Here is a 27,330-nt window from a genome sequence, read left to right as displayed (position 1 = left end):
ACGTGCACTAAGAAAAAGTGAGTAAATCTAAATTAAAATCGCAAATACTTTGGGCCATAACTTTCAAGTGATTCCCTATATTTTATTACACAATTAAGAATCATTTGTTTCCGCTTAAGCCAGTATAGGCCCCATCAAATACGTACACTTAAGCTGTATTTACATAGAGATAATTACATGTATTTCCACCTCAAATTTATTCACTGGGAAACCAGAAAATATGTTGTGTGTTTCCCTGAGTCTCTGTTTCACTCTATACCAAAACAGATTATTTTTACGCCTCGCCAATTGGGCACTTGAAGCCACTCCCACTGCAACAATCAATCAGACATAATTCATTCAATCGAATTTTAAATGATGATCATTAAAGCATAATCAACTTTTGCAACTTAGTCCGAGACTAAGTGGATTACAGCGATGTTAATTGGCCTGGAAAAAGGCCAGCGATTTGTGGGCTATTTGAAGTGCATTTAGCTGATTTACTCGGACAAGCCAAACGAACCATACGGACAGACTCATAGTTCTTTATTGTTAATCCCTGGCAATCTACCGCTTAAAAACTCTCATCCTCTAGCTATGCATTTATAATAAACGTACGAGTACGTTTCGTATTCGGAGTCCGTCAGCCACATATCAAGCGTATCCAAATCCATTCCCCTGTCACATTTTAATTGCCCTGGCGCTGTCAGCGCTCCTCTCCGCCGATATGGATTGGGCCCCACACAGAGCAGCGTGCGGCCATTAATTTAGTTAGTTCCAGTATCCACGAGCTGTGGCCCGCATGCCCCATTCTACCACACCGTCGGAATGTCATGCAACATGTTAAATAACAAGTGATTTACATTTTTTTTTCATGCATTACATATATTCTTTCTGGCCAGCATTCCGTGCACGTGCTGGCCATGATTGTAATGCAATTAAATGAATAATTAAATATAATATGCCGCCGGACACATTTGTCCAGCAATGTTCGAAATCAGAAACCCAATGGTTTTGCAGAACAATTTGCGAATATTTTTGCACAAATAAAATCGATACATTTATGAACGAACTATCTCTGGTAAAGCCCACACATCTTTCAGAGATATTTTTAATGTACTTTTGTAAGGCAACCAAACAAATGTGTAATGATTTTTGGCATAGATTGTGGATCCACAGATGGAATACGAGAGTATGTCTCGTATGTAAAGTTTTTAGTGTTACAAATATTAAATGCCTTTGTGGGTAGGATAGGGGGGATGTGGCCTTTTCCTTTGAACTTCTCTGCTTTTTGTGTAGCTTTGTGAACTGTTTGTTGTTTCTTTGAATTACTTAAAACTAGACATTTTTACGATACGCATCCTGGCAGATGCAACCCCACTAATGGCAGCCCGACGAGCTCCAAAGTGAAGTCCTTAAACAGTTTCAAGTCCACCAATATTGGCCACAAATGCGGTCCTCCAGGTTGGGACAACAGTGCCTGAGAATCCTGGTTTCAATTTGAAATCTTTAACAGCCTTGATTTCAGATTTGTTTCCACAGATGGAGCATCGCCCACTGGCTGTTGCTGTAGAAATCAACTGGTGGAACATCTCCTTATCCTCTTTGCCCCAGTCCCACACTTCAAATCGAATGGGTCCGCGATTGGTGCTGAAGATGAAGTACTTGTCCGAAGGGACATACTCGCTCTTAAACTCTCCAATTAAATGGCCTCTCAAAATGGCCACAGCGTTTCTCGCAAATAATAATGCACATCCATGGTTAGGTTAGGTTAAGGCGGTAGCCGGGAGGGGGGGGGGGGGGGGGATAAGAGCCTCCCGCCCCCAAGCTCACTTGGACCTATAAAAGGTCCGTTGTGTTGCACATCCATGGTTACTCCATATTAATTTTTCGACGCTTACTTTATAGTGCTGTACAACAACAAATACTAGAGATGTCAGTGCTGGTGAGGCGCAGAAATCAGCTGGCCGATATATTTTTACGTGTTTTTGGAACAATCAGAAATTAAACGCTCCCTCCAGTGATCTTTTACCAAAGAATAAATAAATTTTGTTCTATAAAAACTCACCATTATTGAGGGTAGAACCGCCGACGCTGACGCCGTTTCCCTCGCTGCCCGTATCGGTGCTCAAAGCCGTCGTCGTGGCCAATAGACAACCGAGCAGCATTAAGAGATTCATTAGAACTGTTGCAAAGTGATTAAACATGTTGGTTAAACGGTATGGATTACTTTGTTTCAGCGTTTTGTTTGCCTTATCAATTATGGAGGAAAACGGTTTTAATTAATTAGTGCCACGGCAAAGCAATTTTTTTGTAACATATTTATTTTTTCACTACTTTTTTTTAATTGAAATCGCTGCACAGTTTTTGTTACTTGATTGTTTAATGCTGTTTATGTTTTTATTATTTTTTTAAATGCTGTCCATTTAATTGGTATACGACGCAGCTTTTTGCATGGATTGTTTTCCTGAAATGTAAGGGAGAAATTATGAAAATGAAATGCCATCATTAATCACAGACTGAAATATAAATTTAAAGGAAACGCGTGGACCAATTTGCTTATAGATTTATATGTATTTAAAGGCAGACTCTGCTGATTTATTTGATACCCGAGCCCCAACCCAGACGATGCCCCAGACGGGTGGGGAAATGCTGTGCAAATTCTTGATTGAATTTCGCCTGACGTAAGCGGATTAAAAATAAATTCTATGAGAAAGCATAAAACAACACAACAGAGCAGAACCAAAAAAGAAGGAAAGAAAAGGGAGATATGGCGGTCAAGTCATAAAAACGCAACAGACATAAAGGAGAAGCGTCGCCCCCATTCGCGGAGCAGGAGATAGATACAACAGTCGCTCATTTGGGGAGCAACAAAAAAAGAAAAGAGATAAAAACTGTTTCCTTGGCATATCAGTCATTCCTTTGGGATGAAACCGAAACACTGATTAATAGCTAAAAGTCTATCAATGGAATGTTTAAATTAGTATGTTCCAATACGCGTTCCACATTTGCAAAAGCAATTAATTTATTTAGGCTTTAATTTAACAATTAACTGGCATCCATTCAAGTGCCGCCATTGAATTGAAATTCGTTCCACAATTGATATCTCATGCCTCAAGTCCCCATCGTCTTAATTAAAACCTAATCAGATACTCCATTAAACGTGGCTCAGACAGAGAACCCAAAGCCCACACCCAGACCCAGGCCCCCCCCACTAGCTACCCCAACCAGAACCTGGAGTAAACCGCTTATGAGGAGATGGAGACATGATAGCCACACATAACACTGCAAGAAATAACGTCAAGAACCAATAAAAACCATTTTGATTTCTAAAATGTACAGGGAATGTAACACTCAATTGGGGGTGTCATCGATACATCGATATTACATTCACAATTCAATGATTTGATTCCACATCTCTAGCTCGATGAAACCATCTCTAGATTCACCAATAGGAAAATCGACCTATAACATCGTCTCGCTCACACAGCGGCTTTTGTCTGCGGTTTTTATTGCTGACTCACACAGTCATTGAAGTACGACGATTAGTGCAAATTGTTTGCAACAATTTTATTGGTATGAAGTGAAATTAAGATTCGCATTTAAATAAACTATTCTTTAAAACAATAATATTCGCAGTAACCATGGATGTGCCGACTTACAAGTGCATTATTATGGGCGAGAAACACTGTGGCAAGACCACGTTTTTGAGACGCCATCTAACTGGAGAATTTATGAGCGAGTATGTCCCCACGGACAGGTACTCCGTCAACATAGACACGCTGATCTTCAGCACCAATCGCGGACCCATTCGATTCGATGTGTGGGACTGGGGCAAGGAGGATGAGGAGCTGGGCTGCTATCCAGATGATTTCTACAGCAACAGCCACTGCGCGATCCTAATGTTAGATGTAAGCTCGGTGGATTTCTTCCAGAATTTTGACAAGCTTATGACGATGAACAGATTCTGTCCAGGCATTCCAGTATCCATCTGTGGAAACAAATGGGATATCAAGCCTGGACCCGATTTTCAATTAAATCCGGAACACCGTTTGTGCGAAATATCAGTCAAGACGGGGCTCAATATGGATGGACCGTTTCTTAATCTGGCCCGCAAACTGTTTAACGACTTCACTTTGGAGTTCGTACAACTGCCACCGCTGGGCTTGCCTCTGCCTGGATGCGTAACGTAAAGATGTCAAGTCTTAAGTAATTCGAAGAAAGACCAAACAGTTCACAGAGCTACACAAAAAGCAGATAGATCCAAAGGAAGACGGCAAAGCATTCACCTCTAACCTTACCACACATACACTTTATATTTGTAACACTTGAAGCCGTGCATATAACACATCTGTGGATCCACAGTCTATTTCTTTGGTTACATTAAACAAATATATCTGAAAATTATTAGGCTTTCCACCACCAGCCTTTCCTTCCAATATTCAATAGTCTTTCGCTCAGTGTACAGTGGACCCATCATCTCAGTGCGCTGTCAGGTTGCAGTGCCATTGGCGTCATCATCAGCATCGTCAGGAGCATCCTCCTTCTGTGGTTATCTGTGGCTGCATGTATGTAGATTCTTTTTCCATTCTGTTTGCCTTCTAGTCTTCCTTGTCGTGTCATAAGCGCAAAGCAATTTGCTCTGTCAGCTGTTGTTTTACACTCCCGGGTGCCCCATCTCCGTATCCGTTCGGAGTCTATCTCCGGCTCTTGCATTGGCACCATCTCCTGCTACTGCTACTGCCACTGCCACTGGTACTGCTACTGCTCCGGTTCTCCATCTCCTTCAATCTCCTTCATTGTATTGCAATATGAATGCATTTCAATTAGAATGGTTCCTTCGGGGCCAGCTGTTGTGGATTTGCTGTTCGTTCAGTCAAAGTTATTGAAATCCATTTGTGAACTTAATTGATTTCCTCGTTTTGCGAACATTTAAAGAGGTTCCAGTCCGGTCTCCGTGAGACTTTTTGGCCTTTCAGATGATCATTCTAAAAGGATGTCCATCACCGAATGTTTGGCATCTCTATTAGCTGAAGTAGTGGCCGTAGCTCCCACAACTCTCTCGATGTCTGTGCATATTTCACAATAATTCTTTTTTTTTTTCACGCCCCAACGATTTGGAACAAGTCCTCGTCCCTCCCCCGCCGCACACCCATCTAGACGTACTCCCAGGAACAACTCTAGAACCCCGCCTACTCCCCAGCTTCAATGTGTTTTTTCGCATGCAAAAACTAGAAAAAAAAAACATAAAGCAAAAAAATGCTTTTTGTATTATTGCCAAAAGTTATTATGGCGGGGAGTAGTATTCCAATTTTGTTTTGTTTCCTTCCTCCCCCTCACTGGCCCTGCCTCCCTCTCTGTTTGTCGGTATAGCTCCCTCTCCTTTCCTCTCTCCTCCATCGCATTGCGGTGCATACTTTGCGGTTGACTGGAAAAGTTTTCTGCTTTCCGCGAAAATAAGGAATGCTGATGTCGCGGTGGCGTTTGCTGCCCTGCCGCTAAAGTGGATAGAAGTCTTTTGCGGAATTCCTATTTGGACTCCTATCGGTGTACTCGTACTCTGATATTTGCATTTGTCAGGAGGTTAATTGTGCTTCATCGAATAATTTTGAGACTACATCAATATATATGTATGTATATATCATGCATTATTCATCCTGATATACAAATATTCCATTATTCAATTCGAGTCCTCAACATTTTCCGCTTTTTTAATTTCTAGAATTAATTTAAACATAAGATATACATTTTTCAGGACTTTGATTCTACATCCAATAATGGTTGAGATCTTCATAGATGTGAATAGTATCTTGTTAAAATTTCTGAAAGTACGAATACATTTTGCTTTACAGATATGGAAAGGGGGGAGGGTTACTTCTATGGTTTATAATATTTGATATGTATTTATATTATTACCATAAGACGATTTATTTTGTATTTTATTTGGATTTTTTACTTCTTTAAAAGAAAATTAATTTAGGTTTCTATTCAGTATTTACACAATAAATTATCTCTATTGGTTTTCATTTTTAATTGAATTAAGAACTAGTCGGGAACGTACGACTTTTCCATGTGGTTTTTTCACATTCTCTCATAAATCACCTCATATTTCCTTAACAAACAACTGAGTTGTCTTTTAAGATAGACTTTGAGGTAAAGCTTTTATAAAGAATCATTTTTGTTATAGGAGAAAATACCGAAAAAGCGAAGTTTTGCTTATTTTAACAGGCTTTCAGATCAAAGTTAATGAAATTATATGCCAATTGGTTAAATTAGCTAAGTTTCACTCATTTAGAAAATAATATAGGGACAAAAGTATATGGAAATGTGTTTTTATTTACTCTTAATTTTTTGGCTTCACGGAAATGCCAATATATTATTTATATTAATATTCAAAGATTTTCCCAAAGCTTAGAGTCATTTTAACCTGATTTAAGGCCCATTGTGTTCTTTTATATTTCAGTTGTTCAAGTGCAATATTCACTATTCCATCAATTGGTAAGTAGATACATATATCCAACTTCTACCCTTTGTTCTCCCCATAATCCCAAAAAAGGGTATTCACATTTTCAACATTTCAAAAACGAAACCTCAAACAGTTCTGACTAGTTTTTGGCTCCGCTCTTAAAGCGTTTGATTTTTGCAATCTGGCTAATAGCGAAAAGTCAACACTGCCGCCGGAGCTTTGATTCGCAATGGCAGTGAGTAATGTTTGTTTTATTTCGCATTTCACATTTCACTTTTTATTTTTTTTTCGACTCCGGTAGTATTATTTTTTTGTGCAAGGGAGGGTAATGGGCAATATCTTGACTCGGCAACGGTCTCATCCTGACGGTTTTCGTTCATTTAAATCAATATTAATAGCGATGTTTACGCCCTGCAGGCAGTGAGGATGGTGCCAGTGCCGTTTGCCGGTGCCGTGTGCCGTGTGCCAGTGGTGGGTACCTTTTTGCAGTCTCCTGCAATCTCCTGCTTTTCCTGATGAGTAAAAAAAAAAACAGAAATGCACGCACGAATGCGCTGTATCCTCCTCGGGGGGCTCCTCCTACGACTCCTTCTCTGTCTGCTGTACTCCTCCTGCTCTGACTCCTGCTTCGCCGATGACTCCTACTCCCAGAGTCCTGGAGTCTCCCACGAAGCATTCATTCGCTTGTGCATAATAAATCAATTTACATTTTCTCTCGCCACACGCAAAAATGAAATGCAAATAATGGCAACAAACCGAGGAGAAGGATGGAGAAGGACGAGGACGAGTACGAGTGCTCTGTGGAAATGGGGGGGGGGGGGGAGGAGAGGAAACGAGGGTAAATGAAAGATGCAGGAATGGAACACTTTTCACCGCAGAGATTTACGCGCACTTAAATCACAGCCAACAGAATTGATCACCATCAATGAAACAGCTGTAAGAATGGGTAAAAAAACGAGAAAAAAATCACAGCGAAGCTGGGAATTTCCTCCTTAATTTTCATGGGAATCTTCTTCTGTTGGCCATTTAGGGACGCCGGGAATGATGCACTTAATGAGCATAAGATATGCTAAATACCCAACGTTTGTTAGTGCTGCCGTTGGAGTCGCCACTCAACGCCCTGGGAAAACGGCAATAGGCGAAACGGGAATTATGCAAAAGAGTGTTGATGTAAATCAACAGTTGCTACGTCTCCCCAACGGCCATATCCATGTCAATGTCCAGTCGCTTAGGTCTTGATAAAAGGACATTCAGCTGCGGCAGCTGCAGCCGCCTCTGCAGCTGTTTGTTGTTTGTTGGACGTCAAGGCGCCAAAGGTCTCCAATGAACAGAGGAAAAAAGACGGGCAGGAAGTGCAGGAAGGCACACAGCTGCAAGTGGAATTTCCCCTGACAAACTATGAGTAATTTAAGGCGGAACAGACAGAAAATGTTTTTTCATTTAATTCATAATCGCAGTCTGTCTAAAAGATTATAATTTACGCAGAACACCACTGAGAATATAACAGAATGAACATCCGTTTGAAATCAAGAACTTAATGTCATTCAGGTTTTTCTTCTACAGAGTTATTAAGATTTCTCCGGAATATTTATTCTCCTGGAAGAGCCGTAATCCATACTGCAATCATTTCGCGTATATGCCATTCAGCAGAATTTCCAGATTGATTTTCATACTCCCTTTAATGGCAACATAAACCAGTATATCCGAAACACTTTATCTGTCCATACCTGGACACTTTTAAGCTCTTTAAAAACCAGGACTTAAGGATAGCATTCTCCACGCCCTGCCACGCATTTCCACCTGGGTAAATTGCCATTAAAGAGAGCTACGCCGGCTCATTGGTAACAAGGCAATTTCTTACTGCATTTAACACGTTGGGCATTCCAGTGTAAAGCGTAAATGCTTTTGTTAAATATACTATATACATACATAGCTCCATAAATATACATATATATATAACGGTATAGTACGGTGTGTACATAAAGAAAGTTTCCTTCAATGCTGAGCAGCGTGATTTTTCATGCGCATAGTTCTGCAGACGGTGGAAAACTTTACCCTAAGAGGTTAATACGCTGGATTCAACCGGAGAGTAGGGCGGAGTGAAGACCGTAGAGAGGTGGTGATATAGATGGACAGAGAGCTGTTCAACGGTTGGTTCAATGGAGCTGCAGTTTCTGCTCCTGGACTCCCCATCCAACTCCTCCTCCTCCTGCTGGCAGTGGAAGCGCCGCGCATAAACAACTGAAGAAATGAAGCCAAAGCACAAAAGGCAACATTTGCAGCTTCTTCTGGGAGTGGGTGAGGTGGGGGCTTGTACCCGCATAAACCAACAATGCAAGACAGCAAAAGTGTTTAATAACTCAAGGCGGTGGCAAGGCCATAGAAGTGGGTTGCGGGCTGGGTTGGTAGTGTGAATGAGATTGAGAGCAGCTGGTCGTAACGTTACCATTAGTGACAGAAGGGAGAAGGCACGAGATGCTGTTTTAGTTGTTACAAATACTTGTAAGGGAGTTTATTATCGTTGCCATCAGAGCACAGAGAAGCACCCACCGACAGCTCTTCGATTGGTCTTATGATTAACGGGAGTCAGTGGTGATCGTTTGCTAATCGGGGGACAATACTATGGAGTGCATCCGATCATTGCATTCTCGATGCTATAAGTGCAATGTTTTATCTTCCATTGATCTATTGATCTGGAGATCGTTTTTTAGAGAGGATCCTTTTCAATGGCAGCTATTAGAGAACTAAGAACTTGGAAAAATTCAGATTTTTAAAAAGAAAACGACTAGAGAACCTTTAAAGATCTTCTGATAATCCAATTTGAAGTTAAAAATTTCCAAATATCCATAAGACACTCAAAAAATGGGATTAAAGGAAGAGATCTTTTCTTTTTTCCAACTCAATCCTCAACCGATCTGTATGTTCCCCTTTATGTTTATGACCCCAAAATATTTTGAAATTTGTGGAAACCTTGGGGATAACTCTTTCAAACCGAATAGAAAACCCCATCTACATGGATTCATAGGTGACTTTGTAATGCATGTACCATACATTTTGTGATCTGTCGACTCTGGTTATTGAACACTGGATCATGAATAGTATATAAAGTCTAGGGTGGTCGCAAATGAGTCCAATATGTATTCTGTGAATTCAATCTCCCTTTCCGCTTAATCCACACCCAATCTCTATCCCTTTCCCTTGTGCAAATCTCCCCATTATTTGCGCTAATAACTCACCGGAGCAGCAGCAGCAGCAGCAGTACTATTTCTGGGTCGGTCGGTTGTGTGCAGGGCTCTGGCTGCAGCAGTGGAATATACCATCTGGGGGCGAATTGTCAGAAGGAATCAGCAAATCAATTTATAAATAGACCAGCGAGACGACAGAAGAACAACGCCTTTCCATGTTTCCTGCTACTGTGGCTGCTGTCTACATTTTTTTATTTGCAACACAATTTAATTAGTAGGACGATAGACCCAGAGACGCCACAGCCGCGAGCCGGTAAGACGCGACGCTTACCCCAAACACACAAAAATCAACAACTCGAGCAACGTTGCAACAACAATATTGGTGGCATGGCCAATCGAAATAAACACTCGCACAATCGTTGATTAAGACCACAATTTTGTAATTATTAATGGATCAGGGATAATATTATTTCAAGCAACTACTCCAACAACAAAAGTCGGGTAAATACGCCGAAAGAACTACTGACGGTACCGCACAGCGATTCGAAGGGGATTGTGGGACATGAACGGAACACGACTTCCGCGCGCAACGGTATATTTGGCACTGAGACACGATGCGACACGATTGAACATGAACGAGCGTGGTCATCAAGTAGCCGAGACGAGACAAACAGCATCCGAAGGGTGGCTGTCGTGCCTGGTCGTCTGGCATCCGCTTCGGCTCCAGCCGCCTGTTAAAAAGATAAACAAATGTTGCGGTTGGGCCGTGATTTATGTTACATTTACATCTGTTTACAGCCGCATTTAACAGGCAGTGGCACTTCCACATGGTGCTCCTAACAGCTGTGTTACTCTGTCCGCAGCAAATGCTTACAGCACTACTTTTAATGTTTGGAACAAATTCGTGAAATGTGCTTCGACGCGTTTTATGTTTATCATGTGAGATGAATGTGTGAGAAAAGCTAAAGATCAGCCCCAACACAAAGGGGGGAAGCATCTGTAAGACTAAAGTGCTTTTTTGAAGGAAAGGGAAAATGATTTAAATGTTGGGATTAACACGAAGTCTGGAATAAGGCAGTTCTTGGAAGAGTTTTTCCTTTGGTGAGTGTTTTGCCTTCACTTAAGAAACACAATTGATATGCAGCAAACTCGTTCCAAAAGGGGAATGAATTTGTAAGTCCTGAGTGATTTGATGAGAAGTCTTAAGTTTGAGTTCTTAATAAAGATATGTGTACATTTTTGGTTAATGGATAGTATAATAAATAAATAAATATAATGGAAGAACCCTCTTAAGAAACAACTTCTACATTATGTTTAATGTAGGAACACTTTCAACTTCTTAATTGAAGCCATAATTTCGTATAGTTTACAGTTCTTTGTAATGCAATCATATAATCGGTGAAAACATAGATCTATTGTGCCCTATATGTCATTACTTGCATGTCTATCATCATCTTGAGGTTCTTATCATTTCAACAACTCCTTTTCCGATGCTTTCTCTACTACAAGCTCTTAAAAGAGTACTTTAGAATGTTCTTTTTATCCAGTACTCTCATCCATATTCCTCAGCTTTAAGGTTTTCTTTTTGGCAAATAATGAGTCTAATGAGACAAACTTCCCAACCTTGTCCCAAAATAAAATTGTACTCATGTTCTACGCTGTCTATAAAATCCAAATATTCTATTGTGTTGGTTCTGAAAGACAACTCGGCAGGGAAAACAACATTCTTCGACTCGATGCTATTATTCAGAGCATTGAAGAGGTATGAAGGTAACATGGCTGTTAAAGGAATAATTCTCTTAGCTTTAAGTGGTATTAACAGCTCAATGTCAACCCAAAGTCCTACTAAGTAAATTCTCTTAGCCTAATGCTAATTTAACATCGCTTACAAAAGCGCCAACCCCTCCAAACCTCATGCTAACATAGTTACTGTAGAGTGCAGACGCTCTTACAGCCCCCTGTTAACTATGCACTCATACAAAATACCGTTATTACCCCTCACGCAAAAGTGAAGCTTTTATCCGAAAGCTTTCAATCCAATAACTTTCCAAGTTCAATAGAACTTTGAACAGAGTGGAAAGCACTTCGTGGCGCTTCCTTTTTGACTTCGAACAACTTGACAGCTCAAAAAGCAAAACCAGAGAGAGAATGGGTTGTTGCCCGTAAAGAGAGAGCATGGGAATCAGCTGATTGTCAAAAGTCGTCGCCCCCACATACCCGCCGTCAGCTGCCAGCTGCCAGCTGCCGAGGGAAAACAGTAACTTTTTGTCGCTTGGTTCCGTGTGCGCCCCCTTAAATGTCGCTTGGTATCGCCATGGACGCGGGGTGCGTCACCCAGTGACGTCGACAAACGGGCGCATGCAAAACAGTTACGCGTTGCGGTACGAGTGTTGTGTGTGTGTATGGCTCTCTTTGTGTTTGTGTGTAGTGGCGGAGTTGCATTGAAAAACGCTTTCCAAGAGTCAACACAATAGCCGAAAAAAAACAACGGCTAAGAACTATAGGCCTTGACCTGAAGCAAGGCAAGCGGAAGGAAGCAGCCGCATCATGAGGCACTACCAATTAACAGTGGAACCAACAAAAGAGTGAAAGCCAACAAAGTACGGCGGAAAGGGAACCAGAGAGGTGCTACTCGTTACTGCTCTGTGCTGCGGTGTGGCCTACTTTGACGCACCTGCCCTGGAGCCCTGGAGCATGGGTTCATGTCTTGGCAGCTGCGTCACAGCCGCCGCTGCCACCACCAGCTCCAGCACATCCACAGCATCGTCTTCCTCCTCCACGGCCTCGTCGTCCTCGTGTGCGACGGCTGCGGCAGCTGCCAACAGCTGGCTTTGGTAAGAGTATCCCCTGGGAGAACGACAGAGACAGAGCGGGGCACAGCAGTTAATTAAAATTTAATTTCCGTTGACTTTGTGGCGCGTACAAAAAGCATTCGCCAAATCCAATAAGCGCGGGTCCAATCAATACGAGCTTAGACACTACCCCAAAGAGGGATGGGGAGGGTCTACTAATTAGCGGTAGATTGCTCCATTAAACGGAACACGCTTGATGTCCGAACCGCCCCTTTGTCGTCCAAATTGCATAAGCAAACATAATTTGCGAGTGGGGTCCACTTTATAGGGAGCGGAGCTCCGTTCAATGGAGAAGGGTCAACAGCCTGAAAGTATGCAATGCTCGAGGGCCTGCATGTTGCCACAAATAATGCCACAGACGACGACGGGCTTCCACGGATATATGGAGTGTATTGCACCGTGAAGTGGGGGTTGTTGTTGGTCACACATAAACAAGGGAAACAAAAGCCACAAGTTAATCAAATCAAGCGGACGCGAACTATACCCTTTACGCTTCTAGTGAAGCGGCAAAAGTGATCGATTGGTGGACGTGGTTTTCAGACGGATATAGAATACGAAGATACAGAATAAATGAACAAATTTCTGTGATAATTCGGTCATAGCTTCCATTTGGGAGTACTTGAAATATATACCACCAAAAATGTCATTATTCTATGGGTTATACAAGTTTGTTTTCTTATTTGAAAACCAACATATTGGGAATGGAAAACAGCTGTGCTTGTAAGCTATTCAATACTATCGATCATTTTAAAACACTGTCCAGCACTCTTTTACACCATGCAACACTGCACATCGTCAACCAATTCGAGCCTATAACCAATATATACCAAACAGAAACAGAAACCGAACCACATTGAAGACCACAAAAGGTGCAACAACGTGTGCACTGAAAATACAATTTGCATTTTGCCACTTTCAGGCGTCGCCGCAGGCCCAGGGCTAGGGTCGCCACCGACCAGGAGGCCGAGCAGGAGCCTGAAACAGAGCTCATATCGAGTGGAGGGGGAAGCCAGCAGCGACGCGGCCTTGTCTATCGAATTCTGAAGTTCAAGAGGAAGCAGCAGTGCCCCCAGTTCCTGGAAAAATACTGGGAGCAACAGCCGAGCTATGCGAAGCTACAGAATGACAGGTGTGTGAATGCCACATACAATATCCGAGTCGTAACCCACCTCCAATATAACCTCCTTTTGTGCAGTGCGATATCCGATATACAGCTGCAGAATCTGGACGTTTTCAAGCTACTCAACGCGCAGGCAACGCCCAGCAAGGAGACCGAGATGCTTGGTAGCTATCAGCGGATGGCCAGCTCAAGGGCCAGCTCCTCGCTAGATCTGGAGTGGGAGCACGAGTACTCGCAGCTGCGGAACTATCAGCAGGAGCAGAAGGAGCAAAAGGAGCAGCCTGCGGCAGAGAACACCCCACCTATGGCAGCAAAGCAGCCGCGTTACGCTTCCCTGGACCAACTTGCGACGGCTGCCTCGATGGCTGCAGCCAGCCATGGGCGCTATGGCGCAGCTGCTCGAAATCCCCGTTTGGGGAGCCATCATCGGCATGGCGGCTCCTTCACGCGCACCTCCTGCTGTTCCTCCACACAGAACTCGTGGTCGCACATCTCCACGCCGGAGTCCCTCGAGTGGGACGTCGACGAGGAGCGGGAACAGCAGCTGCAGCTGCGCCAAGAAGACGACAATCTGGACGATGAGACGCTCAAATTGCTGCACCAAATCGAGCAACTGAAGCATCATGTGCTCCAGGAAACGGGAGATGGCCTGAGCATGGAAGCTGCTGTGGCCGTTGGGGAGGTAACGGAGGGTCTACAGTTTAGGGCCTCGCATTTTGGAGGCGGCTCCGAGCTGGAGGCATCCATAAGTTGATTCAGAGAGAGCAGATGATGTATATAAGGGTATTCTAAGAGATGTAAAAAAGGGTGTACAAGACCAGATAAAGGAGAATCCTTTAAGAAGTGTAGTATATTGTAATAGAATAATTGATTTAGAGCAGTGAAAACGATCGTTAACATTAGATTCCATATAACACAGTACAGTGCACGCTCGTTAAATTAAATTTATGTTTTAAAAATACTTAGAAGAAGGCATATTATCGGTTAAGGCGATCCAAAACTAGCACTCGATACGTTTAGAAATCGAATCATTTAAAGGAGCGCTGATCCTTTTTTTTAGATAGATCAATCAAATTCTCTTTATAATCGATTTTATTTCAATGCAAATTTATGTGACAGTACAGAGAGTTTTATCGTAACGATATTTAAATTTTTTTTGTACTTAAATGTCGATACTTTATCACATTAATTGGCATTAAAACAAAGGGTCTGAAGGATGAAATATTTAAAGATTATTTTCCCAAAAATATGCCCTTTTTCTAGACTTTATCGAGCGTGTACTGTGTCTGCTGATCCCACAGCAATTAAGTGCCTAGCCTAAGCAGATCGAATGGAAATAAACTCCCTCAAGAAACCAAAACCAAAACCAGCCCCAAACATGAGCATTAAAGCTCTCTTCAAGCATATCGCAACCGCAAAATTAGCAGCACAGAGAACACTCAATTTTCCTATATAGACCATAGAGTAATACGTTTATATTCTCGCTTTTAAAACTGTTATATTTTGCAGAGAGAAACCAACAGTAAGCCTATTATATTTTTAAAGTTTATTAATGAAAACGAACAAAATACAAAAATTACCTCCTTATAGAGAGAGGGAGTATAGAGAGTTATGGAAGAAAGACAGTTATGGGAGCAACAGATAGTATGTTTAGTAATAATGTTTTTTGTGTGGCGGTACAAGTGTGACCTTTCAAAATCTCATTTATTTATTTATAAACTAAATATTAAAGAAACATTTGTAGAAAATATATGAAGTGTTTTTGTTTGTTTGGGTTTCGTTTCGTAACTAAGTATTCGATAAATGGCAGTTTGTGCTTTTTATATAGGACTCTCTAACCGATCTTGCTCTTGAGCTTCTCCCAGAACGAGGGCTCAGCGGTGGCCTCCACTTCCAATTCCTAGGCAACAAATATATTAGAGAATAATATTAGAGCGGTTCCTTAAGGAAAGTTTGTTGGAAAACTCACCTTTGAGGGCTGCCGCTGCAGCTGTCCACTGGAGGAGCTGTGGCCCCCATAGCTCCCCAGGCCACTCAGATCCTCCACTTGAATCTGCTGCTGCTGCTGGCCGAGGTCCTCAAGATTCTCGGACTGCTGTTGTCCCGCCTCGTATTTGGCATTCCAGTCCGTGTCCTCCACTTGCTGTTGCTGCCCCTCGTTCCATCCCAGTTCGACCTGCTGCTGCTGACCCAAGTCCTCGACCTGGGGCTCCTCGCCTGCGGCACGACTCCATTTTCCCAAGGTGGCACTGGCCGTGGCCGAAGAGCCGGTGGGTCCGCCACTGGCCGATGCAGAGGCTCCTCCAACGGGCACATTGAAGGTGTAGTCCCGACGACTGTACTCGTAGCCACCGCTGGGCGATGAGCCGCGACTGTAGGGCAATGGCGGAGGGGGTGTGGACAGAATGGGCGATGGGCGTGGGTAGGGACGTGGCGTCCTTGTCTCGCCCTCGAGGCCGGGCTCGTCTGTCTCATCGTAGGACTCCTCGTACGTGTGTGGTGGCTGATCGCCGCGATCCTTGGAGAATATGGGCCTGTACACATGCGTGGCATTGGTGCTGCCAGGGTCGACCACATATCCACCATCTGCACTTCCGCCCGCAGGCAGATCGATCAATCCCTGGCTGAGCAGATACAAGACACGTCTCCAGATGACCAGCTCCTGGCCAAATTTGCCGTATCTGCTCTGCAGTCTGCCCAACGTCCATTTGTGGGTCTTCTCCCAGTTCTGGGCCTCAGAGGCGGACATCATCTTGCGGTGATTCACGTACGTCAGCCAGCGGAGTTCTCCCTCGCGGAACTGCTGAAGATCGCTCTGGGTCATGCCATAATAGTAGGCCACCTTCTGGATGCGCTCCAGCTCCAGCTTCTGCCATTCCTTGAGCTCCTGCACGGAGATCTCGTACTTTGCGGCAAAGTCCTGCAGCAGTTTTGTGTCCTGATTCTGCCAGCTCTTCAGCTGAGTCTGGGTCATGTTCTGGGTGCGAATGAACTCGTAAAGACGATCCCTTTCGCGACGCTGCCAGTTGGTCAGATGATTCAGCTGGCGGTGCTCCAGGAGCTGCTCCTTGGCAAAGTTTCCGATGATTATCCTCTGGACGGGGGCCAGTTGACACAAACCCACCTGGTAGACCTGCGCCAATTGGTTCTGGAAGTTGTCGTCGTGCGAAATGAACTCCAGGAGCTCCTGTTCGGTGATCACCAGCTTGGTGGCCACCTCCCTCAGGCGAATACGCTCCTGTTCGTGCCAATTGTTCACCTGTCGAGCGGTGTCCGTCGTCAGACCCATGTCCGCGAAGCGACTTAGCTTGTCGTGGATGAAGAGGCGCAGTGTCTCCACAGATATCTGGTATTGCGGGGCCAAAGCATGGATATCCCTCAGCAGCAAAGTCTCCAAAGCCTGTCTGCCAATATCCGGCTTGTTCACGGCCTGCAGGTAGATCCTTTCTAGCTCTTGGCTCTGCCAGGACAGGGACGATCCGCGATCGATCTTTCTTTGATCCAACAAACGCTTCAGTTCATCCTTGTACCAGGCCTTGAGCTCCTCAATGGTCACACGGTACTGCTGGATGACCTCCTGGAGATGCCTCTGATCGTTGTTCAACCTGAGTTCCAGCTCTTCGATGGTCCATTTTCGCTGCTTGCGCTGCTGCTGATTGATCAGATCCTGAATGTACTGCTGCTCTTTGATCTGCCATTGTTCCAAGACGACGGGCACTGTGATGAGACCCTCCTTCTGGGCAGCGTTCTCCAGCCAGAGATGGATGTCCTCAACGGTCACGTGGTACTGTCGAGCCAGCTGCTCGTGCACGGCCTTGTTGCGGATGAGATAGCTCTCGAACTCCTGGCGGGTCATGGGACGCCATTTGGTGACGCTCCTCAGACGCGACAGCAGGTCATTCTTCCAGGAGGGTTGATCCTCCCAAATGTTGACAATCTCTTCGTATTTCACATTGTTCTGCGGCCGATCAATGACTCCAATGAGAGAGAGACGTGCGGCCTCCTTTTGGACCCACTTCTCCACCTGCTCGACCGTCACATGATAGTCGCTGGCAATGCCATCCAGACGCTGCTTGTCCCGCTTCAGGAAGTCCACAAACTCCTGGTAGCTGGCGCCGTTCCTCTGCTGCTGCAGCCAGTCGTTGAAGCCGTGGCTGATCTGCTGCTGCCACTGGGTCTGCTGTTCGAATTGGACCAGGCCAGAGCTTTGCAGACGCTGCAGTTCCTCGCGTGACCACTGCTCCACTTGATCGATGCTCACGTGATGGGTTTGGGAGAGGCTCTCGAGACGGGCATGGTCCTTGGTCAGCTCCCGTTCCACATCCTCGTAGGGCAGCTCCTGCTGCTTCTTCAGCAATAACTCAAGCAAACGCTGCTGCTCTATGGCCTGCCATTTGGTCAGATTCGCCACCTTGCCCTGGCCCGTGCTCTTCAGATTGACCAACTGTTTGCGCAGCCACTCCTCAATCTCCACGACATTCACGGAGTACTGATTGGCCAGCTTTTGGAGACGCTCTCGCTCTTGGTTCAATTCCATTTCGAATTCCACGTAGGTCAGATGGTTCTGTTGTTTGACCAGGTTCTGCAGGCGTTCCAGCTCTGAGACCTGCCAGGCACTGAGGCTCTTCAGCGACGACTCCGTGTTGCCACGTAGGCGATTCAGCTCGGAGATCATCCACTGCTCGATCTGCTCCACACTGATGCGGTACTGATCCGCCAATTGTTTGAGATGGGCACGATCGGCCAGCAGCTTTTGTTCGTACTCTGCGGTGGACAGTCCATTCTTGTATTCGGCAATCAAATTCTTGATGTAATCGCGTTCCACCAGCTGCCAGTTCTGCAGCTGCTCCATTTCGAATTGTCCTTTTTGGTGGAGATCCTCGATGACCTGTTTCACATAGGTCTCGACCTCCACAACACTCACATGGTGCTGTTCGGCGAGTTTGATCAAGAAACGACGATCATTTTGGACCTAAAAAAAGCATAAATAATTTTATAATTAGGATTTATGACCTTCAGTAAATAAAGACCATCTTTACCTTGGCCTGGAACTGTTCCAAGGTGATATTCGAATGCTGTTGAAGCAGGGACAGGATCCTCTGCTGTTCGGTCCTTTGCCAGGCAGACAGCTGCTCAATATTCAGTTTTCCCTGCTGCTTCAAGCGCTCGATCTCCGTTTGAACCCAACGTTCAATCTCCTCCACGGATGTGTGATACTGGAAGGCCATCGTCTGCATGTGCTCGCGATCCTTCTCCAGCTCTGCCTTCAGTTCCTCGGCGCTCCATTGCTTGTTCTGGCTGATCAGAGCCTCGAGGCGTTCGCGTTCCGCCAGCTGCCAGGAGGTGAGATTATCGATCTGCAATTGACCCTCGTCGCGCATGCGTGCCAGCTCCTGCTTCATCCAGAGTTCGATCTCCTCCACCTGGACGCTGTACTGGCGCGCGAGGCGTTCCAGCAGCTCACGATCTTGTCGCAGACGAGCCTCCAGCTGTTCCGTGGATTTGTACTGCTGCTGGGCGAGATTCTTCAGGTGGAGACGCTCCACCTCCTGCCAGTTGGTGAGCTTCTCGCTGGGCTTCAACAGACCCATGCCAATGAAGCGCTGCTCCTCCTTCTTCACAAACTGTTCGATCTCCTCGATCTGGACATTGTGCTGCATGGCCAGGCTCTGCAGCTGGGCACGATCCTTCAGCAGCCACTTGTGGAACTCCTCGACGGTGAAGTCGCGATCCTGCACCATATTGGTGAGGTTTCCACGCCACTCCAGCTGCCAGTTCTTCAGGCGCTGCATCTCGATGAGGCCCTCGTCCTGGAGTTTCTGGATCTGCTGCTTGATCCACTGTTCGATCTCCTCCACGCGCACCTGGTGCTGCTGGGCGAGGCTATAAAGGTGGGTCTGATCGCGGCCGATCTTCGTCTCGATCTCATCGATGGACAAGTCGTTCTTGTTGATCAGATCCAGCAGGCGCTGACGCTCGATCTTCTGCCAGTGATTGAGCTCCGTCTCCATCCGCAGACGACCCTCGCGCTGTAGGCGATCGCCCTCCGCCTGGATCCACTTCTCGATCTCCGAGACCTGTACATTGTAGGTGTTGGACAGGTCCTGCAGGCGGGCACGATCGGCCAGGAGTTTCCGCTCAAAGTCCTCCAGGGAATACTTGTTCTGTTGGACCAATTTCGAGATCTCAACGCGCTCGACCTGCTGCCAGTCCTTGAGAGCCTCGGCCTTGACCAGGCCCTCGCTCTGCAGGCGCAGAAGCTCCTTCTTCAGCCACTCCTGGATGTCCTCCACGCGCACCTGGTAGGTGTTTGCCAGCTCAAAGAAGTGGGTCTGATCGCTCTTGATCTTGGCCTCCAGCTGTTCGACGGTCAGGGAATTGTGCTGGACAAGCTGCTGCAGGCGCTCGCGCTCCTTCTGCTGCCAGAGGACCAGCTCCTGTTCGACTTCCTTGAGCAGACCCTCCGATTGGAACTTCTTCAGCTCGCTCTTGATCCAGCCCTCGATCTCCTCGACCTTTACCTTGTACATGCGTGCCATCTGCTCGAGTCTCGAGCGATCATTGATGATGGAGTTCTGGAACTCCTCGATGGTCAGCTGATTCTGTCCCACAATGTCCCGCAGATTCGAGCTCACGCTGATCTGCCAGTCCTTGATGTGCTCCTCCAGCTGCTGCTGTCCTCGCACCTGGAGCCGCTGCAGCTCCTCCCTCTGCCACTTCTCCAGCTCGTCGACACTCACGCGATATTTGGTGGCCAGATTCTGGATGTAGTTGCGATCCTGGATCATCTGCTGCTGTAGATCACCCACCGAACCCTGGTGCTGGCGGAGAATGCTCTCGAGTCGTGTACGCTCCGAGCTCTGCCACGCGGAGATCTTTGATACCTGCTCGTTCTGCTCCTTGATGAGATCCCCGATGCGGGCCACTTCACCGCGCAGCCATTGGGTCTGATTCTGCATGTCCCCCTGGTACTTGATTGAGAGATCCTTCAAGCGCTGCTGATCGTTCCAAATGGAGCTCTGGAGGGCGGCAATCGTGGCATTATGCTGACGAATCAGCTCATCCAGTCGCTCCTGCTCTTTGGTGTTGTCTTCCGTCAGGGAACTGGAGGTGGGATAGGTCTGCACAGGTCCTTGGGGGATCTGTGGCACGTATGGCACCTGTGGGGCCAGTGATTGGTTTACCTTATCGAAGTACACATTCAGACGCTGCAGCTCCTGTCGCTGCCATTGCTGCAGTTGGTCTTGACTGACGCCATGCTGCTGTGCGAGCTGTGACAGCTTCCTGCCGTTCTCCTGCTGCCAGCGATCAATGTCCTGGGAGGAAAAACCATTCTGATGTATCAGCCAGTCCAGGCGACTCCTCTCCTGCCGCTGCCAGGCACTGGCATCTTGCACCTGCGACTGGTACTGACCCAAAAGCGCCTGATAGCGGGATAGCTCCCGCCGGTGGAACTCCTCCAGCATGGGCAAGGTGATCTGATAGCGCTGGGCCACGCCCAACAAGCGATCCTCCTGCTGATGCTGCCAATCCTCCAGGCTCTGGGGGGTCGTCAGATACCAGAAGAAGCGTTCACGCTCCTCCCGCTTCCATTGCTCGTCCCGCGGAACCGAAGACTGGCCAAAGGGACGCTGCTCATCGAGCACCAGTTTGCCGTCCTGCCAGCGCTGCTGCGACTCGGAGCCTCCCACAGAGCTAGTGCCATCGGGGTGGGTGGTAATGGTCTTGTTGAAACGACGAATGACCACAGTGGAGCTGGAGCCAGGGGAGCTGATCTGATTGTAGGCACTGGGTATGGTCAAAGGAGCGCCTCGAACACCTCCGTCCACATTCACCACCGAATTGTAGTTCACGACAGTGGGCTCCATGTTCTCGCGCACCCAATCGTGGATGGTCTTCTTCCTCGTGATGGTGGTAGTGCTGCTGCTGCCAGCTGGGATCGAGGTCTGCGACTGCGTAAAGAAACCCTGATTCATTTGGGCCGCATTCCCGTAGTTTCCGGTTAGCTTGGTGGCCTCTGTGCAGTTCCTGTGCACCACATAGGTCTTGCCATCGATGACCTTAACCTCTGCGGGATAGGCATAGTTCTTGACCTCATCAAAGCCACTCAGATCCACAGGCTGGAAGGAGCTCAAGTCCACGCTCTGCTGCAGATTGCCACTCGTGTTGCTGGAGAAACGCTCCAGGAGTTCGGCGGCCTTGGACTCGAAGAAATTTGGCTGCGAAATGGTGGCATAGCTGAGGCTGCCCTGTCGCATATCCGCCACCAGCTGCTGGCTTATTTGAGAGCTCAAGGCATCCAACTGTCCTGCACTCTTGCCGCAAAGATCCAAGATCGAGGCTGGGTGAGTAAAGGGTAAAGGGTTATAAAAAAGAGGTTATAAAGACTTCAAATGCTCAGAGACTTACCACTCCAGGATCCTGAATAGCCCAGACCATTGCTGTCTCCTTGGGACAAAGCATTGTACCCTTGTTTCAGATGATTGGCCAGTTCGCGCACATCATTGTAGTGGGCATAAGCCCAGGTGCTCAATTGTGGAGAAGACTGCACATAGGAGGACTGGGAGGTCTGTCCTCCCCCAAACGAAGACGACTGACGGGAGCTATAGCTGGATCTGGAATATCCATCGAAACCCTGACTGCTGGCCAACGCCAAGAGCAGGGCGCACAAACCCAGAGCTCTCATACCGGAAAACCTAGGAGAACAAAATAAAAACTGTGTCATTCATAAATTAATTGTAAATATTCTATTCTATTGAGAGAAAAAAGGCCTTGGCGGAAAATTGAAATCAAAATCGATTTCTGAGGGCCCAAATAATATGTATATATATATATTTTTGGGCTGCCGATAAGGCCACTGTGGATGTGCAATCTAGACCAGTTTTCAGGCACACAGAGCACCGGGGATTATCGCAGTCTGTGGGTCGGCAAAAGGTTAATCAGGCGATAATATAAGGCGTACTAATCCAATGCGGATCGTATGGAATATGCTACTCAGCGTCGGCTCAATTTGGTTCTTATTTGTTTCGGGACCTTTGGTGGCCTCAAATTCCCTTTCCATCCGGTGTTTAGTGATAATGAGAATGCCCCTGGACATGGACATGGCAACGTGTCCAAAAAAAAAAGAAAGAAAAACGAATGTATCTCCTTTTGTACAGAAAAGAAAAAGAAAAACACCTTTGACAAACCAAAATCAAACACACACATTTTCGTGTCTCTAATGGTGTCACACATGCATTTTTCATGCCCAACTTTTCAGTGTTATTTTTATTTCTGGAACGCCACTGCAGGCGCTCTGGCTGCTGGTTTATTTATAAATTATATTATTTTTATTTTTAATTATATGCAAGTTTCTTTCTTTCTTTAATTTTCGAGTATTTTGTTGGTTGATTATTCAAACAGTTTTCTACTCACTTTTCCCTTGAATATATCTTAGATTTCGTTTCACAGGACACTTCACTGTACTTTCACTCACACTATATAGCTTTACCGTTATGTTTTGCGTCGTTTTTTTTCGAAATAGGAACAACCGTTGCGCCTCGTGGCGCTGCCGCAACTGACAGCCGAGCGGCAAGCATTGAATCTTTTATTGGAAAAATCTCTCAGAGATAGAGAATGACAGAGAGAGAGGGAGATCTCGAACGCAGAGCACTAGAGAATCTTGGAGAGATTCGCTTATCACTTTGGTTCTCTTTTTTGGGAATTTCCTAAATAAAAACCGAAAAATGTTTATCAGAAAGAAAAGAAAAAAAACATCCATTTGCTACGTCATGGCCCAAACGGAAAGCCGGTCCGGTTTATGAATGGCATCGAATCGCATTAGATCTTAATGACCTCATATTCCACTAAATGAATCACAAGCCGGTGGCTCGCTGGTTTAATTTTGTTTGCACTCCGAACGGGCAATAGATCAATATACGACTGAAAGTAATGAATATATGCGTGATCTCATGAGAGCTACAGGCACTGCAGTTGTGATTCTCATGGAAGGCTGTACTACATGACAGATTGGGGGGTTTGCGTGGGTGTGTGTTTAACGAGTGTTTGGGTGTCTGTCTCTGAGGTCTGTGAGTGATTCAAAACAATTAGACAAGAAATATGCAAATTAAAAAGTGACCTTGGAGGCCGGCCACCTGACATTTCAATTGAATTTGATAAGACGAAAATGAGAGAAACCGCATGGGGTTAAACCGGAGCAGGTTTTTCAGCATCAGCATCAGCATCCTGGCTGTCACTTAGAATTGAACTAATTAGCATTCAACCACAAGATGATTATACAATATTTGGAGACCATTGTGGTGTATGATTTGGGGTTTATATTTCATGGAATTGCGTGCCAAAAATCATCTTGATTGCATGATTATAAAAGATAGCAAATAGAGCGACTTCTTTCCCTCTTCTCAGAGTTCACAAAACATCAACAGGTCGTAGCATTTTTTTTTTATTTTCTTTCGTTTCTTTTTGTTTTCTTTACTAGGAATCCCCCAAAGCACCCCATGTACCACAGAATTTCAAGTGCTCTTTGGCCAAAAAAATCATTGACCGACCGACCACATTATGTTTGGCTCGACGAAAAGCTGTGTGAGATATTGCTTGTGACACCATGTCACAATGCGTTCTTCTAAAATCAGAAGATTTAAAAATAAAATGAAAACAACAAACAATTATTTAAATTCAGTAAATTACGAGTGTTACTCATCAGCTGAGAGCAGACACTCAGGGAGTTCTTAGGAAAAATGTAAACAACAAAATATAACGCAAAAATAATAATTAGCCAATATCCGGTTTTTAGGCAAATGAGAATTTTTTCAAGTTCAAATTCAAATTCAAAACAAGATGTACTAGCGCCATCTATTGGAGTTGGTGCTGTAAAACGCTTAATCAAAGACCGCAAAGATTTTGAATGTCCACCCCTTTCTAGGTCGAACACCTTGCAAATTATTCGATATATATCGACTACCGCTGAAAAAATATTGCTAGAAATATCGCTTGATGAACTCACCTTATTGTGCTAATAAACCCATGTAGCACATGTAGATATCACGTAGAAATCTAGACCTATTTTGTTTAAACCAATTTTAAAAATAATTGGAAATAAAGTGAGTGTTTAAAAATTAGCCAGTCTAGTAGAAAATTGATTCGTTTTCTGCTAAAATTATTTGTTCAGTGCTAAATGTCCTTACTAGTCAGGAACACCAAACAGAATATAGGAAAAGTAAAATAAAATAACGATAGAGACAAAAAGAAGAAGAAACACAAAATACGTGGTGTTTGGTTTTCGCCAAAAGTTGTGGAAATAATAGAGTAAAACACGCCTCAGAATTAGTGAGAAATAGTTGAAAATGTACCTGCTGTGCAACGTAGCCAAAATTCGTGTAAAGCATAAACTGTCATAGGCGAGAACGAACCATGGCCATGACCATCCTTCATGCCACCGAGAAAGTGAACGCGGAAGCGGAAGCCACCACCTGTCCACCCTCTGAGAAGGTCAAGGAACAACAACAGCAGCAGCAGCAGCTCCAACATTCCAAAACATCAAAAAGCGTTCAAATCTATCGTTTTGCTTTGTTCTTCATTGCGGGGAGCTTTGCTGCTTTTTCCTTTCACGCACTGACATCACCCAGCAGCTGGCGGCTGCGACAATTGCATCATCTACCCAATGCCCACTATCTGCAGACGAGGGAAGAGTTCGCTGTGTACTCGGTGGAGGAGTTGAACGCCTTCAAGGAGTTCTACGACAAGAGCATTAGCGACAGCGTTGGGGCCAGCTATTCGGAGGCGGAGCAGACCAACATAAAAGAGGCTTTGGGGGCATTGCGCCTGGCCCAGGATATGCACCTGTCGGGAAAGGATGACAAGGCCTCGCGATTGTTCGAGCATGCCCTGGCCCTGGCGCCCAAGCATCCAGAGGTGCTACTGCGCTATGGGGAGTTCTTGGAGCACAACCAACGCAACATCGTGCTGGCGGATCAGTACTACTTTCAAGCCTTAACCCTTTGTCCGAGCAACTCGGAGGCTCTGGCCAATCGCCAGCGCACGGCAGAAGTGGTGCAAACACTCGATGAGCGGCGTTTGCAATCCCTGGACTCTAAGAGAGATGCGCTGTCCGCTATACACGAGTCCAGCTCTGCTCTGCGTCGCGCCAAGAAGGAGGCCTACTTCCAGCACATCTACCATTCGGTGGGCATTGAGGGCAACACCATGACACTGGCCCAGACGCGATCCATTCTGGAGACTCGCATGGCCGTCGACGGCAAGTCCATCGATGAGCACAACGAAATCCTGGGCATGGATCTGGCCATGAAGTATATTAATGCGAGCCTCGTGCAAAAGTAAGACCGTAAATGCATAATATTTAACCATTTCCTAATGGAAATCATCTTTCAAAGATTGGAAATAACCATCAAGGACATCCTGGAGCTGCATCGCCGCGTTTTGGGACATGTGGATCCCATTGAGGGCGGAGAATTCAGACGGAATCAGGTCTATGTGGGTGGCCATGTGCCGCCCGGCCCTGGGGATCTGGCCCTGCTAATGCAGCGCTTCGAGCGGTGGCTGAATTCGGATCACAGCAGCTCCCTGCATCCTGTAAAGTGAGTGCAGAAACCTCCAAACTTACGGAAGTACTCAAAAGTTCGTTTTATTCATAGCTATGCTGCCTATGCCCACTACAAGTTGGTGCACATACACCCCTTTATCGATGGCAATGGACGCACTTCGCGTCTCCTGATGAACACGCTGCTGATGAGGGCTGGCTATCCGCCCGTAATCATTCCCAAACAGCAGCGCAGCAAGTACTACCACTTCTTGAAGCTGGCAAATGAGGGAGACATACGCCCCTTTGTGCGTTTCATTGCGGACTGCACGGAAAAGACGCTGGACCTGTATTTGTGGGCCACCAGCGACCTGCCCCAACAGATACCCATGCTTATCCAAACGGAGAGTGAGGCGGGCGAGCAGCTGGCACAGATGAGGTCTCCACACATCTCCGCTCAAAGCGCATCAATACCGGAGTTTTACGAGTTCTCCGGCTCCGGCTTCCAGCCCTGACACCCCCTGACACCCCACCAATTTCTTAGCCAATTTCTTCAGCTATTTATATTTCTGTATATTTTTAATTAGCAAATAATCCGCTCTAAATGCCGTTTTTGTCAGACTGTGATCGTATTTAATCTTAAAGAACTAACCAAAAAACAACAATCTGCTGCGACAGATTATGCACAAACAAAATCAATCACTAGTGCTCTATATAAACTAGGTAGCAATTTGTATTTGTATAAACCCAAAGAATTGTGGCGTTTATTCCAAGTTCAGGGGAATCGCGTGTGGTTCCTGGACAACGTGTAAATATGACATATCCTAAGAAACTGATTTTATACTGTAGTTTTTCTTTAAGGGTTATGTTTTCTGTGTTCCAATTGAGAGATCTTGCAGATAAGAGTGCTCTTGGGAATAGTTTTTGAGCTGTGGATTGGTAGTCCCCCCAAAATCTAGAGGCTGAATCGCTGAAAGGCATTAAATATGTCATTTGTGGGCGGATTTTTATGTAATAAAACTAATTATGAGAGGATAAAACCAGAGATATAATAGTAAGATGCATAACAATTTAAATTCACATACATTTCAATAGTACACGATTTTTGTATGCTGCCTTCAGGTTCTCTTTGTTAAGATGTGACCTCTGGCCATAAATCAAAACTTTTCGAGTGGAAAAACCTCTAAATTGTT

The 27,330-nt window shown here is 45.5% G+C and overlaps 5 protein-coding genes across 7 annotated transcripts in view; 3 read left to right on the top strand and 2 right to left on the bottom strand.

The window, feature by feature from the left end:
* Positions 1 to 10,243, bottom strand: part of LOC108161358 (neurotrimin) — a 59,028-nt gene extending 48,785 nt beyond the window's left edge. Inside the window, exons 1-2 of one of the 2 annotated variants that reach the window (XM_017295601.2) lie at positions 9,682 to 10,243; positions 2,048 to 2,446 (exon numbers count right to left, since the gene is read on the bottom strand). In XM_017295601.2, coding sequence (XP_017151090.1) covers positions 2,048 to 2,186 — 139 coding nt within the window. In that variant the 5' untranslated portion in view covers positions 2,187 to 2,446; positions 9,682 to 10,243. The remainder of the gene's footprint in view (positions 1 to 2,047; positions 2,447 to 9,681) is intronic. The other variant, XM_033393279.1, reaches the window with a different exon arrangement.
* LOC108161368 (GTP-binding nuclear protein Ran-like) lies at positions 3,385 to 4,408 on the top strand. 2 transcript variants are annotated; one of them, XM_017295613.2, is made up of 3 exons: positions 3,385 to 3,555; positions 3,619 to 3,890; positions 3,944 to 4,408. In XM_017295613.2, the coding sequence occupies exons 2-3, from the start codon at positions 3,624 to 3,626 to the stop codon at positions 4,082 to 4,084; spliced, it is 408 nt and encodes a 135-aa protein (XP_017151102.1). In that variant the 5' UTR covers positions 3,385 to 3,555; positions 3,619 to 3,623; the 3' UTR covers positions 4,085 to 4,408. The 2 variants fall into 2 exon arrangements, with proteins under 2 accessions (XP_017151102.1, XP_017151101.1); XM_017295612.2 differs by having other exon boundaries at positions 3,391 to 3,555; positions 3,619 to 4,407.
* A 1,641-nt stretch (positions 10,244 to 11,884) lies between the features above and the next one.
* Positions 11,885 to 15,330, top strand: LOC108161366. The gene is made up of 3 exons (XM_017295610.2): positions 11,885 to 12,464; positions 13,402 to 13,611; positions 13,678 to 15,330. The coding sequence occupies exons 1-3, from the start codon at positions 12,325 to 12,327 to the stop codon at positions 14,354 to 14,356; spliced, it is 1,029 nt and encodes a 342-aa protein (XP_017151099.1). The 5' UTR covers positions 11,885 to 12,324; the 3' UTR covers positions 14,357 to 15,330.
* Positions 15,331 to 15,424: 94 nt separating this feature from the next.
* LOC108161348 (tiggrin) lies at positions 15,425 to 23,155 on the bottom strand. Its single transcript, XM_017295586.2, has 5 exons — positions 23,017 to 23,155; positions 22,012 to 22,298; positions 18,642 to 21,943; positions 15,572 to 18,574; positions 15,425 to 15,502 (listed from the first exon to the last, which is right to left on the bottom strand). Exons 2-5 carry the CDS (start codon positions 22,286 to 22,288, stop codon positions 15,437 to 15,439), a joined length of 6,648 nt encoding a protein of 2,215 aa, XP_017151075.1. The 5' UTR covers positions 22,289 to 22,298; positions 23,017 to 23,155; the 3' UTR covers positions 15,425 to 15,436.
* A 1,495-nt stretch (positions 23,156 to 24,650) lies between these two features.
* On the top strand, positions 24,651 to 26,973 carry LOC108161357 (protein adenylyltransferase Fic). Its single transcript, XM_017295600.2, has 3 exons — positions 24,651 to 25,934; positions 25,992 to 26,195; positions 26,253 to 26,973. The coding sequence occupies exons 1-3, from the start codon at positions 25,012 to 25,014 to the stop codon at positions 26,650 to 26,652; spliced, it is 1,527 nt and encodes a 508-aa protein (XP_017151089.1). The 5' UTR covers positions 24,651 to 25,011; the 3' UTR covers positions 26,653 to 26,973.
* Positions 26,974 to 27,330: the final 357 nt, after the last annotated feature.

The sequence above is a fragment of the Drosophila miranda genome, chromosome 4 (genome assembly GCF_003369915.1).
Source record: "Drosophila miranda strain MSH22 chromosome 4, D.miranda_PacBio2.1, whole genome shotgun sequence".
NCBI lineage: Eukaryota > Metazoa > Arthropoda > Insecta > Diptera > Drosophilidae > Drosophila > Drosophila miranda.
The sequence above is the reverse complement of the archived record's forward strand: the minus strand, read 5'-3'. Positions and strand labels throughout refer to the sequence as shown.